The sequence below is a fragment of the Dipodomys ordii genome, unplaced genomic scaffold (assembly GCF_000151885.1).
Source record: "Dipodomys ordii isolate 6190 unplaced genomic scaffold, Dord_2.0 Scaffold61, whole genome shotgun sequence".
NCBI classification, from domain to species: domain Eukaryota; kingdom Metazoa; phylum Chordata; class Mammalia; order Rodentia; family Heteromyidae; genus Dipodomys; species Dipodomys ordii.
Genome location: NW_012267277.1, coordinates 6,451,328 through 6,468,574, shown reverse-complemented (window position 1 = coordinate 6,468,574; position 17,247 = coordinate 6,451,328). Strand labels below are relative to the sequence as shown.

At 38.9% G+C, this 17,247-nt stretch overlaps 1 protein-coding gene across 3 annotated transcripts in view; it reads right to left on the bottom strand.

Annotated features, from left to right (window-relative positions):
* The window catches only part of Dab1 (Dab, reelin signal transducer, homolog 1 (Drosophila)), a 272,348-nt gene that overhangs the window by 139,782 nt on the left and 115,319 nt on the right, over window positions 1-17,247 (bottom strand). For all 3 annotated transcript variants that reach the window (XM_013022255.1, XM_013022256.1, XM_013022257.1), the window contains exon 2: window positions 6,816-6,955. In XM_013022255.1, coding sequence (XP_012877709.1) covers window positions 6,816-6,955 — 140 coding nt within the window. The remainder of the gene's footprint in view (window positions 1-6,815; window positions 6,956-17,247) is intronic.

The window sequence follows — 17,247 nt, the reverse complement described above, 5'->3', positions numbered from 1 at the left end:
TTTGGTCCTCAGAGTTTTATGCTTATTGACTATAATCTTTATCCAAAGGCAGTTTGCATTTTCTACTACTTCTTCCCAATGCTTTCTACACATTCAAAGAAAGTACCAGGCAAATTCATTCCATTTATTAAAACAGCTATTTCCCCACATTCCCAAACTTTTCATAAGCCTAAATGATAACTTAGGCTTCACAAAAATCAGGGATGTAACTTTGCTTATTGTTCTATCTCTGGTACTTGAGACAGTCACAGTAGAGTAAACAATTTTTAAATGAGTGTTTATTATCCAGAGCCTTCAGTCCCAAAGCTGATAGAATTCAAGCTAAGGGTAGTGAGATGTACCTAAATTAGCCTCTTTGGTGGCAGTCACAAAGCACAGTCTTCCCACTCAGCAAGTAAAGGCATTTCAAGATCACTGCCCAAGGGCCTGACTCATGCATTAGACACTTTGGGTCTCACAGCCTCTCACTACCGTTCATCTAAACATATGTAAAATTAGACCAGACTCAGCAGTTGTGATGGGATTTCAGGAGAAGAATTTTCTAAGATAATATTAGCTTTAGCTTTCTAGAAGGTAATAAGAGATTTCATTACTGTCAGCACAGAATTTTCCTAGGATTGATTTGGGAGAATGACTGGTATAGAAAGCAGTAAGTGAAGTCAGAGGGATAGGGAAGGCACCATCTTGGAGATCATTTGATTGTTCTAAGTTTGGGTATTGAAAATGTTCTGTGGACATACAACATCTGGATGTATTCCTGGTCCACTGTTACCTGGAACAAACAATTTAACTTAGTACCACTTTCACACATGTCAGTATTGCTGCATGGTTGAAAGAATTAAACGAAAATTGGTAAATTATGTACCTAGTACAATGCCTGGTATAGCAGAGTAGAAACAAGAGGATAATAACTTATAGTAATTAGTGAATACCCATTACAGTTAGTGGTCCAGTTCCTGCTTAGATAACTATTAGTGGGAAATTCATTCCCTCCCAGGCCGCCCACTCTTTCTCAAGGCATCTAACTCACAGAAACACAGAATGTTCTAACCAGAGAAAAAACCTGGAAATGAATTGATTCAGTTGCTAATTGAGAATGAAAAAAAAAGCCTCAAAAAGCAGAGACAGCTGGGTACTGGATTACAGGTTGTAATCCTAGCTACTCAGGAGGCTGAGATCTGAGGATCACTGTTCAAAGCCAGCAGGGGCTGGAAAGTCCATTAAACTCTTATCTCCAATAAACCATCAGAAAGCCAGAAGTAGTGCTGTGGCTCTAGCTGTAGAGCATTCCCCTTGAGCTGAAGAGCTCAGGGACAGGTCCCAAGCCTGGAGTTCAGAGTTCAAGCCCATTCAATGTGACTCTGACTTTCTTAGCAATACCCTTACTGAGTAACTATATCTTGTATTGTTTCCCTGACTTAACCTTTCTTCATGAATCTTACTGTCAGTCTATCACAGATCAGTTGTCAATTTTCTGTCTGTACACAATGCCCTGCAAGCTCAGTTATGCCTGAAATTTTGTTTTAGTTCTATGTGTTCAGTGCTACCAATGGAGGCTCCCATAAATCAGTACTCCAAGAGAAGTGACCTGACTTTCCCTCACTTGGGGAGAAACTGAAAGGACAAAGTCAGTTGGGCTTAGGGAACTTGACTTTGAAATCTGTGTTTCTAGCTGGACTGGAGTAACGTATCATTTGCCTCCACTTCTCTATGTTCCAAACCTCAAGTATCCAGACAAAAGACTGTTTAGACAACCTCTTGCTACAATCATGTATCACCTCCAAAGCCAAATGTTTAAACTTAATTCCCAGTGTGACAGAATTTGGAGGTAGAGCCTTTAGCAGGAGAAAAGAAGACAATACCTCCATAGACATCTTATAAAAAGACACATGCCTTTTGTTTATTCTGCCACAAGAGTACAGTGTTGTTAATCTCTTTCACAGAAATTTGCAACAAGGTCCAGCCTGGGGGAGCAGAGAAACTGGATCACCTCCAGACGATGAACCTAGTGGCATGTTGGTCTTAGACTTTCCAGCCTTCAAAACTATGAGAAAATACACAAATGATCCAGGAGAGCCCCTCACATAGGAAAAACTTGGAGGACAAGCGAAAGGACAGGGAGGTTTCCCTCCCTCTTTGTTCTTCTGAGGACTGGGAACAGGGAAGAACGCACCCTGGATGGAAAAATAGCTATAATAACTTCATTGCCAAAAAGTCTTCCAAGTACCAGGCTCAAAAACAATCTGGAATAGCAATGACCCTGGGGACATACTGCTGCTGACTAGATTCTAAGGCTTTGTTCCAAGGAACTCTCAAACAATACCATGGTGGATATACATATATATATATATATATATATATATATATATATATATGTATGTATGTATATACACACACACCCATAGTGGAATATAGTATAGTTATCCATATATATATACACATATATACATATACACATAAATGTATATCTATATGTAAGAGAAGAGAGAAGAGCCAGTAAGTGTGTTCCTAGAGCATTTGCGCTTAAGAATGCTGGTGCTGGTGTTGGCTTCGCATGACAAATGGACATAAGGACTGTGCATAAGATGCTGTGTTTGGAGAAATAGAATGTCCACTCTGTATATCACCTTTATAATGGCAACAAAACAATAATAACAAAAAATTTTAAAAGAAAACTAACCTTAATCCTAACATTAAAAAATCCAATTTTATTAAACTATCTTTCTCTTATGAGATGGGATTGTGTGTCAAACTGTAAAATTTATGCTCTGTCCAGGCAAGCTGGCCATTGTGGCATGTCTCAGGATCTTTTAACTTCGGGATTACTCACTACCATAAGGAGCCAGCAAAGGCGTCAAATACAACTGTGATTAGGGCCTTTGATTATCTGCCTGCTTGTGCTACTTGGGGCTGGTACCAGCTAAGCACCTACTTAGCTACCTGAATTCATCACTGTTAGAAACCTGGAAATTAACCATGTTCTTGGGTGTCTTCTGTATGCTAATTATAAACAGGAGATAAATATCTGCTTCATAAGATTCAAGGACATAGTATCTGTGAATGCGTTTGTTGTTTATAAATTAAAATACATTGACTAAAATTAAAATACATTTTTGCTGGCACACAGGCCAGTGACCACTCATATTCACAATACAAATCCCCTGTAAGACCTCTGTAATCCCAGAGAAAATTCTCTAATGAAAAATGCTCCAGCTTCAGAAACTAGTAAAAGAGAAAGGGATTTTTTTAAAATTTCATTTCTCATATGGCTTACAATGAGCAAGTGGGTCTTTTCTGAACACTAAGAGGCATTTTGTACTTCTCTGTCTCTTCTTTGCCTGGGCAGGTGGCCAAATGGAGAATCGATCATTTGTGTTTGTGTTTCCTAAAGAAAAACCACTGGAAGCCAAAATGTCAACGTTCTTCTCAACACCTTGTGAATAATGAAACACCATTTTCAAGGAACCAAGAATGCTTCTACAAGTTGACTGTATCTGACAGGAGTGTTACGGCAGGACAAACTCTTAGGGTTTCAGGGACCTCCTGGTTGTGGAGCATTTCACCATAGTCAACACACATACATGTACACATATGCATGCATGCACACAAGAATAACACACACAGAGGCACACACAGAATGTTGGTAATCATGGTTGGACCTTTTCCAGCTAGGGTGGCCCAATGTTAATCCTGTGGGAGAAATTTTCAGAAGTAAAGCAAATCCCTATTTCATATCCACTATGTCCTTCATGATTCCATGAAGGCACAAGGCCAGTATTGCTCTACAACAGGTTCCTGTTGAAAGGATGTCTTTTGGATACTGGAGACAAAAAAAAAAATGCTTGACTTCTTCTCTCCTCCTCAGAAGACTGGTGTACTTGGTGAGAATTAAGTCTATGTATATGGGGGGTGGGGAGCACTGCTAAGTAATAACATCTTGATGCCATCTTTTTTTTTTTTTTTGTCGGTCGTGGGACTTGAACTCTGGGCCTGGGCTCTTCAGCTCAAGGCGAGAGCTCTACCACTTGAGCTACAGCACCACTTCCGGTTTTCTGGTGGTTTATTGGAGATAGGAGTCTCACAGTCTCTTCTGCCCGGGCTGGCTTTGAACCGCGATCCTCAGATCTCAGCCTCCTGAGTAGCTAGGATTATAGGCGTGAGCCACCAGCGCCCAGCTTGATGCCATCTTTTAAATCCATTTATTTGCCTGGCATTGAATTCAGTAAGGAGGTGGCTTCATGAATAATCAAGACCCAGGTCTTTATCCTCATTATGACTATAATTTTGTTGGAGTGGAAGGAAAGCTCTAGCAGACTTTGGAGTCTGAAGAAGTCTGAAGAATATGAGGCTCAAGCTCTAAAATCTGATTTTCAGCACATGTCCTACATTCAACTCTGAGGTTGGGTAGGGGTTGGGATAAACCAAGCAGAATGATCTTTCTTATTTAAAGGCTCCCACTGTATCCAGGTCACCTTCTTGGTGATGGTCAGCATGTACCAGGTCCAAAGGTAGTCTTTAGATTTCTTCCTGTACAATACTTTCTCCTGTTTGTCATTCATGTTTTAGTTTAGAAAAAAATGAGGGCTTCATTATTGATCATTCTCAATTATGAAAAACATACATTAAATTCTGAAATGATATTTTGTGAAATTATGGTTTTGATTCCTTTATACCTTTAGTATACTTATACTAGAAGTTAAACTATTAAAGATTGTTATATAACATCTTAAGAAAAGAGAGGCAGGTAATTGTAACCGCTCTGTATGGTATTTTCACAATAGAAAAAAGAAAAGAGAGGCAGTTCTTGACTGGTGGCATATGTCTATAGTCTTGGCTATAGGGGAGGCAGTAGCAAGAGACTGAAGAGAGAATTTGTGGCCAGCCTAGGAAAAGTTAGAGAAGACCCTATATCCAAGACTGAATACATGGCTCTAGAGGGTATGGTTGAAGTTGTAGAATTCTTGCCTAGTAATCTATGTTCTGAATTCAATCTCCAATAACCCAATCAATCAATCAATCACCAATGTCTATGAAAGAAAAGGCGATGTAGGGCTGGGAAGGCAGTTCAGTGGCAGAGTGCTTGCCTTGCATGCATGAGGACCTGGGTTTGATTCTTCAGCACCACATAAACAGAAAAATATAGAAGTGGCACTGTGGCTTAAGTGGTAGAGTGCTAGCCTGAAACTGAAGAGCTGAGGGACAGTGCTCAGACTGAGTTCAGGCCCTATGAATGACAAAAAGAAGAAGAAAAGAAGAAGAAGAAGAAGAAGAAGAAGAAGAAGAAGAAGAAGAAGAAGAAGAAGAAGAGGAAGAAGAAGAGGAAGAAGAAGAAGAAAGAAGAGGAAAAGAAGGAGGAAGAGGAGGAGGAGGAGGAAGAGGAGGAGGAGGAGGAAGAGGAGGAGAAGGAAGAGGAGGAGGAGGAGGAGGAGGCTGGGAAGGTTGCTCAGTGGTAGAGCGCTTGCCTTGCATACATGAGGCCCTGGGTTCAATTCCTCAGCACCACATAAGCAAAAAGAAAAAAGCCAGAAGTGGCGCTGTGGCTCGAGTGGTAGAGCACTAGCCTTGAGCTGAAGAGCTGAGGGACAGTGCCCAGGCCCAGAGTTCAGGCCCCACAACCGGACCCAAAAGAAGAAGAAGCAGAAGCAGAAGCAGAGGCAGAAGAAGACGATGAAGAAAAGGTGATTTAGTGGGTGTTTTACCAATATTTTTAGGTATTTATTGTATTTTTTCCACATTCCTCCAACCTGTTCCTAGGGCTTGAACAGAGGGCCTGAGCCTTAGTCTTGTGCTCAAGGCTAGCTTCAAATGACAGGTCCACTTCTAACTTTGGGGTAGTTAATTGGAAATAAACACATATCTTGAAATTTCCTAGCAACCTGGTCTTGAATTGTGTTCTTCAGATCTCATCCTCCTGAGTAGCTAGAATTGTAAGTGTAAGCCACTTCTTTTGCTCTAATCCTTAAAATATATCCTCATGGACTACTGCAATGTATGTAAAAATGCTCATATATATTATTAGGGGAGGAAAAAGATATGTGATATACTAAGACTATAAATTATACACAAAATGTTAATATTTATTTATGGGATTTGGAATTAGTTCTATTTTCTTCCTTACCATTTTGAATATCTTCAAAATATTTTATAATTAACATATGAACTTTATAATCTCAAAAATAAATTGTATGTCTTAAATGCAGAAAATGTAAAATATAAGCAGAAATATATAAATATACACCAAATTCTTAGTATGTTTAATAAAACAATTTACTTGTTTTCCAAATCTAAAATAAATTTTAAAAATCCGATTTTTAATTTCATCCTCAGATTTCTTAATGAAAACACTCTAATATCTTTAAAATCAGCAATCTCTTTCTGTTAACTTCTAATTATTTAGTTCTCATTACTTTAAAGATATCATTTTTCTTTTATTATGAACTGTTTGGAGTCAAATAATAGGAATTATAAGAAAAGGTCACTTTGCACCTTAATATTTACTGCATGGAAAAAAATGTAAAATTCATAAAAAATGGTAACTTTGTACTTTTACTTTTCTAAGAGTCTTATGATGAAAATAAAATTGAATATGATACAAAATGCACAAGAAAGATAAACATGGCCTATGGCAGAGAGGTAATTCAACTAACACAGGCCAGCTAAGTCATCTTCTTCCCAATAAATAAATACAGCGTTTCATCAATGAACCTAGCAATTAACTAACAGTGGTATAAAGTTATCTGTAGTAATAATTGCAATCATGTCTCTCTCATTCATATAAAGCCTGAAAAACTCACAATGAAATGCTTGCACAGTACCTTGAGTTTCATCATGGAATCTTGACATAACTTGTCTCCCCGAGCTGCGGAAACTTCATCAATCCCGATCAGTTTAGCTTTGTACCGGACCCCTTCACCTTTAAATCTCTTGATCAAAGTGGCTTCACTGCGATCCTGACCTAGAAACAGTAAAAAGTAGATTCAAGTACAAAGTTATGGAAGGCTCAATGTTTGTAATTAGCTAACTCTCCAAAGGCCAATCTGTTTTTGTTTGTTTGTTTTAATTTTTAGGGAAGTCAAATCTCTGGTACCAAGAGAAAAAAAATTAAAATTTCTAAATGTACACTCTTGCTCCAAACATTTAAATTCTGATGAAAATTACTTCTCTTGCTTGAGCTTCATTTAGGCCGAAAAGTCTTTAAAAATAGTATATGAAGATGAAAGGAGAGTATTAGGACCAGGTTATATGATGAAAGAAGAAAACAGAGGCCAAACACAGCCAAAATATTCAGTATATAAGTGTGGAAAAGGGAGTGGGAGGTATGAAATGGGTCTGAAAAGAGGAAACAGATGCAGCAGGGGGGAACGATGGAAGGAGTGGCTCTGATCAAGAAATAGTAGATGCTGGGCTGGGAGGTGGCTCAGTGGTAGAGCGCTTGCCTTGCATGCTCGAGGCCCTGGGTTCGATTCCTCAGCACCACATAAGCAAAAAGAAAAAACGCTGGAAGTGGGGCTGTGGCTCAAGTGGTAGAGCGCTAGCCTTGAGCTGAAGAGCTGAGGGACAGCGCCCAGGCCCAGAGTTCAGGCCCCACAACCAGACCCCCCCCAAAAAAAAGAAATAGTAGAAGCTTGGACGGACATGTTAAATTACAGCTTCTTTGTACAACTTTTAGAAGTTCAGAAAATAATACATCAGATAATATATGTAAGTCATCAAAGTCAGCATTCGGTACATAGTTTTCAATGATAAACAAGAGTCCATGTTCAAGAGTCTTGTTAGAATCAGCACTGAGTTTCCAGTATTTCCAACTTCTAATAATGTTTTGGCCAAAGTCCAAGACCATCTTTATATCCAATTCCACGGGTTGTTTTATAGTCAAACTTCATAGTAATTGCTTTGTATCCAGTAATAACCCAAGACAATTAGTAAAAACATGATTTTATGACATCTCTTTTGCTTACTCATGTGTGTAGGAAAATAGGCCTCCATGCTACTTGGTGCTGAGTGTCCATACCCTGCAACCAGTTCTCTTGATAATTATTAACATAATATTATGCTAAGTCAACCAGAGATCAAATATGCCCATATAATGTAAGGACTGTAAAGTTACTGTGAGCAAGTGCTTCATAAAAGATATTTGGTAATTTTTATATCTACTCTTCAAAACAACTAAGCCATTTCCATCCAGATAATGAAGATAATCACATGATTCAGATAGCTTGTTCAAGTTCACAGAGCCCTAAATAACAGGAAAACATAGCAATTCAAACTGCTCTAACCTCGTCATACCTTGACTAGTCAGGGATCTGAGAATTACACGCAAGCTTCCTAAAGCCTAGAACACTCCAATCCTCTAACGTTCATTTCCCAGAGAACCACTGAAATCTCCTTCTTCTATTGTGTCTCAATGTGGACATAAACTTATACTAAGGACAGTAAAAATGATGTAGCCCACTCCCCTCCATTTATGTGATGTGTAAACTAAAGTCTTTCTATAATATGGGTTTGAGAATTACCTGAGGACCTGCTTAAATGAGATGAAATGACATCAATAGCTAACCATAGTATAGTGTTTTATCTACTGATGAAATGGTTTCCATTCATTCATTTATTTCATTCCATTCATTAATTCATTCATTCACTCATCTCTTACTGTTTACTCTGTGCCAAATGCTATTTGTAACTCCCTGACAACAGGAGAGGGAGACAAAAATCTGTGCCTCTAGAAACTCATTTTTGGTGATTGCAAATAAACACATACACTACACATAATAGTAGGTGTATAAAAAGACTGCCTTCATAAATCCCAGCCTTAGTTCATTACAAAGGAACTAAAACCTCACAGAATTCATATGAAGTCTCTTCAATGAGATAATGTGTGTAAAAGCATACATTCATTCTCAGGGTAAACTTCCTGTAAAGGGTAAGTGAGGCCATTACAATCATTCCTGTAAAAGATGCATATAGAAGATAGCTTGCTGGGGAGACGGAGGCATAGAAGAGAACTGTTCACAGGATCAGGCCTGGATCTGTAGTCTACAACTTGCAGAGGACATCTTTTGTGCTGCATCTTGTCATTCCTAGCCTATCAACATCTTTGACTAATACTACGTTAAGAAAATAGAGAGCAGGAATGGTTAGTCAGAGACATTAGTGAGTGTAAACATTGCAACATTGGCGTTCTATGAAGGCAGATATCAGAGATTAGAGATGGGGCTTTTTGCCATGATCTACTTTTTATTGTCATCTAGCTAAGGAACAAGGCTTATGGTACCATAGTCTCCTTTCCTTGCCTTAGTATACAAAGTTTGGTAAGGGCCACCTACAGATTGGTTTAAGATTTCTTGGGAAGGTTATCTTATTCTATCTCAACTATCATCTGTACTTCATCAACACATGACATTATTTTAGTAACTAATAACACTCCTTTCAGCACTGGGAACTGTCACAGAAATACCAAGCAGCATTTGTCAGAGAATGCATCACAGGCACAAACAAACATATTTGGCCCTGGAAAAATCCCAGAGATAGCTATTATAATTCAGGTTTGAAATTGAAGAACTAAGAGGCCATGAAACTTGTCAAAACTCGCTTAACAGGACCTGACCCAGTTTTATCCAATTCCAAACCCTTACTTAGGATTTGTTTGGGTTTCATGCTTCAAGACTCTTCTTTTCAATACCATGATGGATTGCTTCTCATGTATATACAACTTCCATATAAAGCCTTGTATCAAAACTCACCTGGCTCAAATATGGTCACATTGGTTATATTGGAAACATACAAACTTCATTCAGTGGCAGATGGACAGATTGTTTGAAATACAATATACATCTTCCAGCAGTTACATTAAAAAATTCTCCCAAATCAGATATGCATAGTACCTGAGAAACATGTCAGAGCATAGAACTCTGCTGAGGAAAGAGATTCCTAAGAAAAAGCTGAGCCAGAGCAGGTGAACAAGGGCAGAGATTAATAAGAAAATATTAGGCCATTTAGAGGAAAGTAGAAGCACAATTTAGATTAAGGCCTAGGGCCAAGCTCATTTGTATGAAGGGCACTTATGCAGTAGATAATCCAGTTTCTCATTAAATGTTCGACCATTAAAAGGGTGATTTTTCATGAGCACATCTTGATCAAGGTCTCAGTTATATTAGTTAAGAAATAAATAACAGATAGCAGAGTCATAAGTCTGTAATTCCACCAGACACATACAAATTTGAGAGTATTAAGGAGGTCAGATCAGACTTTATGCATCCTAACTTATTTCCAACTTATTTTGAACTTATTTATGTAACTTAGTTCCAACTTACTTTACCTATATGAAAACACTGACTCTGTGTTTCAAGATAGTGTTTAGGGAAAATTATCATCATGATCATGCTCCACTATAAAGTATTTATGGTATCAGTTACTATGCCAAGAGTTTCATATCAGGTGACCCACTTGCTCTTTAATGAACATTATTTTATAGAAAATAATACCAGTGCCCAAAGTCAGCACCAAAGCCTGATTTTTTTTTGCTAATTCTTGTGCCTGAACTCAGGGTCTGGGCACTGACCCTTAGCTTCTTTGTACTCAAGAGTAATGCTTTACCACTTGAGCCACAGGGCCACTTGTGGCTGTTTCTGAGTAGTTTATTTGAGTTATGAGTCTCATGGCTTTCCTCTTCAGGCTGGCTTTGAACTGAGATCCTCAAATCTCAGCCTCCTGAGTAGATAGGATTACAGGCATGAGCCACTAGCACCGCCACAGCTTGAATTTTTGATGACATCTTTATTGAGATAGAATCATGATCCATACATTTGCCCTTTTACAGTGTACAAGTCCATGGTGTTAGTATATTTTCAGAATTGTATAGCTATCACTGCTATTTGATTTCAGAATATTATCATTATCCCAAAACATGTGTATACCTGTTAGCTGCTATGCCCCAGGTCCTCATTACCTCCAGTACAAAGCAGCCACAGATATCTTTCAGTCTCTATAGATCTTATTCTAGATATTTTATATCAATGAGATCATATATCAATGAGATCTTCTGCATCCAGTCTGTTTTACTTGGCAGCTTGTTTTCAAGTTTAGCACGCATCTATCTGTACCTCTTTCCCTTTAGTATTTCCTGTTTCTCTTCAGCTCCTCCTTTCTTTCTTTCTCTTCATTATTATCCCATAATGTGTTTATAGCACAGAAGTTGGTGAGTATTTTATGTGTTTTCTGTTTGTTTGCTATAATAAATAATGTTGCCATAAATATTTTTGTGTATAAGGTTTTGAATAGAAATGTATTTTCAAATCTCTTAGGATTAAATACCTAGAGGAGGAATTTCTAGGTCATAGGGTAACTCTATTGAGAAATGTTCAAACCATTTTTCAAAATGTACCATTATATCAACTCACTAGTCAAGTAAAAGGGATTCCAGCTTCTCTGCCAGATGTTCTTGCCAGCATCTGTCACTGTCGGTGTGCCTTTGACACTTACCCATTCTAATGGGTGTTAAGTAGTATCTCAATGCATTTGGTAGGGAGAGAACTAGGAAATACTATCAAAATGTAGATATATAGGTAAAATTGTAAAAGCAAGTATCTCCTAGGTAAGGAAGCCATGAAAAGGAAGAGAAGCCCAGAGGAAGAAAAACTGTATATGTATTAGACTATCAAAGCCCTGCTTGTGGTTTAGAATCACCTGGGTGATTAAGTGTCATGCTGCAGAGCTGGTGGTTGGGTCAAATGGCATAGCATCTACTTAGCAGGTGTGAGGTACTGAGTTCAAACCCCAGTATGAAAAAAAGCCCTAAAATTAAACAAAATAAACCAATCAACCACACAAACAAAACTAAAATCACCCTACAGACTTGGATTAAACTATTCTAGGAGTGAATCAGAGCCAGTTGAGGCTTAGAAAGCAAAACCTAGAGCATATGGCTACAATGATGCTATTAAGTGTCAGGAGAGGCATGGTCACAAAAAAGCTTGAAAGAGTAATAGTTTCTTTCAACCATGGGAGCTATAAATGACCCAGATTTTTTGTGAGGATTAGATTAAAAACATATTAGCAGCTGGGTGCTGGTAGCTTACGCCTAGCTACTAAGGAGGCTGAGATCTGAGAGTTACAGTTTGAGGCCAGGCCAGGCATGAAAGTCTGTGACACTTTCATTTCCAATAAACTACTCAGAAAAATCCAGAAGTAGTTCTGTGGCTCAAGTGGTAGAGCGCTAGACTTGAGCAAAAAGAAGCTCAGGGACAGTGTCTAGGCTCTCAATTCAAGCCCCAATAGCAGCCAAACAAAACAAAACAAAACCCACAAAACATTGAAATACCAGCCAACCAACCACCACCACAACAAAAAACATTTTAGCAACATGTACAAAGGGAGGATAAGGCTTTCATTAACTGATTCATTGACTCATGTGTCTATTCAATATTTATTGTCTACTGTGTGTCCTAAGATAACACTTGCCAGTGACCTAACCATGTAAATACCTCTGTATTCATGGAGTTTACATTCTACGGTGAAGCATATTGATTTTTTTTACTGTACTTTTCTACTTTTACTTTAATAATCACCTGCAGAAATAACTTCAGTCACAATAGACTCCCAATCCTACCACTGAGATTCTTCACTTGAAGAACCTGGAAGCCTGAGTTGATTTAGAAATAAGCAACCCTCAAAGATCACTAGAGAACAGCAGGGAGGGGAACCAGTAGCAACTTTTATCTTGAAAAACATCTCGTAAAGTGCACCCTTCAAAGTAGAGGGAATCCTCAGAATGGTAATTTTTAAACTTTTGATCAGAGTTGTCAAAATGATGGCACTATTTTAACCACTTCATCAGTTGTGAAGGAAAAATGGTATAACAGTAGTAAGGTGCTTTAAAGATTTACTCATCAGTTTTTGGCTGTTTTCTTCTTTTAAAAAATCGGATAATTTTTTGATATTCTTTTAAAGAGGCTTGTCTTAATTGGAGAGCGTGATTTGGTGTATGTGGGTGGCTGGTATGTGTGGAACACATGTGGATGACAGGCAGGGTGCACCATCTCATTACGGCTTTCCCGCTTAGATCAGAGGAAAAGATTGCATACTGTGTGGTTTGAGGTTTGCTGCTCTGATATACCTGCTGTACTTGGTTTCATAATAAGAGTAATTAACAGCACCCAATGGAGGATGGTTTCTCAGAGATCTTAATCCAAAACTATCTAAGTAATCTGAGAATAGAATCTTCAATATAGCACTGATTTGAATTCCAAAGGAGGATACATGGAGGTTATGCAGGATCACACACAGTTGCCTGGAAACCAAGGGCCCTGAAAAGAGAGAAGGAAGTGGCTGAAAATGAGGAGGTAAGCTAAGAGTGGCCTTTGGCCACACCATGTATCTATGGTATTTATTGACCCTTAAATGAGGAGATGGTGTCTAAAGCATATTTGAGTTCTAACCCTCTTTGAGGATATTTGCAACTAAGATTTGGAAAGGCATTAAAGGCCCAACTGGATGACATGCTTTGCACATTTTAGTCTATCATTTTGGCAATTTCTTGTGCTTGTGTTTCAGATCTGGAAACAACAGTATCAGCATGGATACATCTATGTAAATATTAGGTCCAGACTTACAATATATGGGTATTCAGGGTCTTTGAGTTTGCATTTGATGTTCTATGAGCAAAACAGTTTTAAGCCTATAACTCAATAATAGGTATATTTCTATAGTAGTTACATACATGTACTACTGACAATCATATGTTTATATTACAATTTTAAATTATAATGTTTAATATTAGAACCAAAAGAAACAGATGTCTTATCTTTCTCTCATGTCCCAGCCTATTACCTTGCATTCTCAAGGTGGTATGTGTGTGGGGGGGATTTTCAACTCAGAATGTTTTCTTGCATATCACATTGACTAAAAAACAACTTGGAAGGTCAACAGGAAGTCAGAGTAAATCGACAATGACAGCTTGTTAGATGTGTGTGTCTCCAGGACTTTTCTATGTTAACTTCTACCATGGATCATGGGAGTGACAGAGGTTGCTATCCTGAATAAACAGTGGGATTAAGGAGGTACAAGAATATTCTGGAGGCGTACCAGAGAGTCATGGTGGCTGTACCTCCATGTCTCTCTCTAACAGATATCCCATACTTCCAAACAAGGATCTACCTCATGACATCCCATCATACCTGACATAAAATGCTACGACCTTTGCCCAACCTTCCAAGGGCTTCCTTCTTATCCTCTGCTTCCTTTCTGTCCCTCATTTCCGGCTTCTCAGACAACAGCCCTGGGGATTAGACTTCTCCAATATCTTGTCATGGCCATTTCTGATTCTCTAACTTGCCTTGCCTCCTTGACAAATACTTCAGACTCAGGTTAAATTCTCTATCTTCAAGGCTGTTCTTTAAAAGAAAAAAAAAAAACACATTTGCTTTCTTATCCACTACTTTTCATGAGCTAAAATTCGCTTCCTGAACATATAATATAAGGTGCCTCAAAATGGACTCCCTCAAAATGGACCAGTTTTAGGAGGATACCTCCCCTTATTTGTCAGATGTTCTTCTCAAGGGTTTTCATCCAGATCTTCTGTCTGACTAGGCTCAAAAAAGTGCATGCTGTGTCAGTGAGCTACTAACTGATTTAGTTAACAGAGTTAACTGTGTTTGATCAGTTAGCTGTGACCAAATATCTGAGACAAACAGCTTAAAAGAGAGACTTACTTGGGCTTAGTTTTATCTTCCGTGTGTGTGTGTGTGTGTGTGTGTGTGTGTGTGTGTGTGTGTGTGTGCATGTGTGTGTATATGAGACAGAGAGAGACAGAAAGGGAGGGAGATAGAGGGAGAGGGAGAGGGGGAGAGAGAGGAGAGAGAGAGAGAAAGAGAGAGAACACCATAACACCATGGGGCTTGACCTTAGGGCCTAGGTGCTGTTTCTGAGCTCTTTTGTTCAAGGCTTGCACTCTATCACTTTCAGCCACAGCTCCACTTCTAAGGCTCACAGTTCTAGGTCTCAGAGAATGGTAACTGGGGTTCATTGTTTTGGGGCATTTGGTAAGGTTGAATCTTGTGGTAGGGAACACAATGTAGAACTATGCTGCTTACTACCTAGTAATCAAAGCAGAGAGAAAGAAAGAGTGAGACAGACAGAGAAAGACAGAGAAAGACAGAAACAAAGAGAGACAGATCAAAAATTTGTCAGAGTCTCAATAATTCCTTCAAGGGCATACTCCCAAGTAATATAAGTTTCTGCCTAGTGTCACAGATTGGTGACTAAGCCTAAAAGATCCAAATGATAACATTCTGCTCCTAGCTGCCGTCTTATGTGTGACCCACATCTGAAGACATTGTTGAGAGGACACTTTTGAGAGGAAAGAGGGCAGGAATTTAGGCAACTGGGAATGTGCTCTTAAAAGCGTATTTGGGAATTTTGGTCTCTTCTTCTTCCTCTCTCTCTCTTTCTCTCTCATTCTCTCTCTCTCTCTCTCTCTCTCTGCTTCCTGGCTGCCATGAGGTAAGAGGGTCCCTCCACCATGTTCTTCTGCCTTCATGGACTCACCACCTTGCCATAGCCCCATAAATAATAGGACAAAGCAAATATGGACAGAAACTTTAGAAACTGTGAACCAAAATATATCTTTTTCTCCTTAGAGCTTGATTTTTCTGAGGCATCTTATCTCAGTGATGGAAGACTCAGGAATATTCTGTAATTTCACACCTGCAATTCTTGGAGCCTGAAAGACATTCTTCTCCATCCTTTTACCCCTGTTCTGTTCACACCTGAAATCTTAACATAGTGCCCTGAGTGCCTCAAACCATTATCTAGTATGTACCCTTAGCCATCCACCAGAGTCATCCCCATAATTCATCTACATGCTTGACGTGAGTTAATCTAATTCATACTAATCTAATTGGAAGCTATCTTCTTCATTAGTCTGTAAACTTCATGATGGTAGAAGTTCTGTGGGATTCATTGGTTATTACATTACCAGTAGCTAGCATTTTCCTACCACAGGGACAGAGTTTTTACTTTATTTCCTTTCAGCAGTGGTCACTGCATTTGTGGTACATCCTTAACTATATTTACTTGACTATCTCCTTCTCTACAATTGAACTCCACAAGGATGAATCAGGATCAACTCACTTGTGTATCCTCTGGACTTAGCATGGTATTGAAAGAGTCCAGACCCACAATGCCCAGATCTTCAGAATGGTTGAGCAAATAAATTAATTTGTTCATTTAGTCTAAGCAGAGAGTGGATGCCAGGACTCAGGATGACTGTGGAAAACCACCCAATGGGACAATAAAAACCCTTACTTAAGCCATCCCATAAGTCTGATTCACATTGTTCAAAGAATAAAATTCCTAATAGGATGAAGTAAAACTGACAACCATAATTATCTTAGAACGCTGGGCCTGGGCACTGTCCCTCAGCTCTTCAGCTCAAGGCCAGCGCTCTACCACTTGAGCCACAGTGCCACTTCTGGCTTTTTCTGCTTATGTGGTACTGAGGAATTGAACCCAGGGCCTCATGCATGCAAGGCAAGCACTCTACCGCTGAGCCACCTTCCCAGCCCAGCCATTAATGTTGAGTTTGCTTTATGCCATTAAGGACTAATGATTCTTAACCTTATCATACATAACCTGCTCACCTCTTAACCTGGGAAAGGGCTCTTCTCTGAATTTAAATCAGGCAAATTTCCTGGGCACCAAGTGAATTCTTTATTTTTGAACAGGCCTCAACAATACCGTTAGAAATAAAATCAGGTGCCTGTCTTGGAGCAGAAGACAAAACTAATGTTGAAGCCTATTCCAGATAACATCCTGCAGAAGCTTCAGCACAAACAAGCCTCTATCGAGAGACTGGATCTGAAGCAGAAAGGCAATTAGCATTTTTTATGACAGGAGCAGATTGTTCACAGAATTCACTGGAGTCATAAATGGCCGCCTACTCCAGGCTGATGATAAAGACTGTTAATGGCCAAATAAAAGATATTTCACACCCAAGATTGTTCTCCCTTTATCTCCCTGGTTTGTCACAGATTTTAATGAGTACAGCCACAGAAATCCACAGAAATGCCAAGCTAAGTATTCTTTTTTTTCCTAGTGTGTTCATTCTGGCTATGAATTCTTCTAACTTTTGACAGTTACAATATTTCCTCATCTAGTAGAGGTCAACTCCAATGCACATTTTCTATCTAGCTGACAAGTCATTCTGTGTTCTAGACACTTAAACATCAATGGAAGTATCTTGTCAGCTCAGGC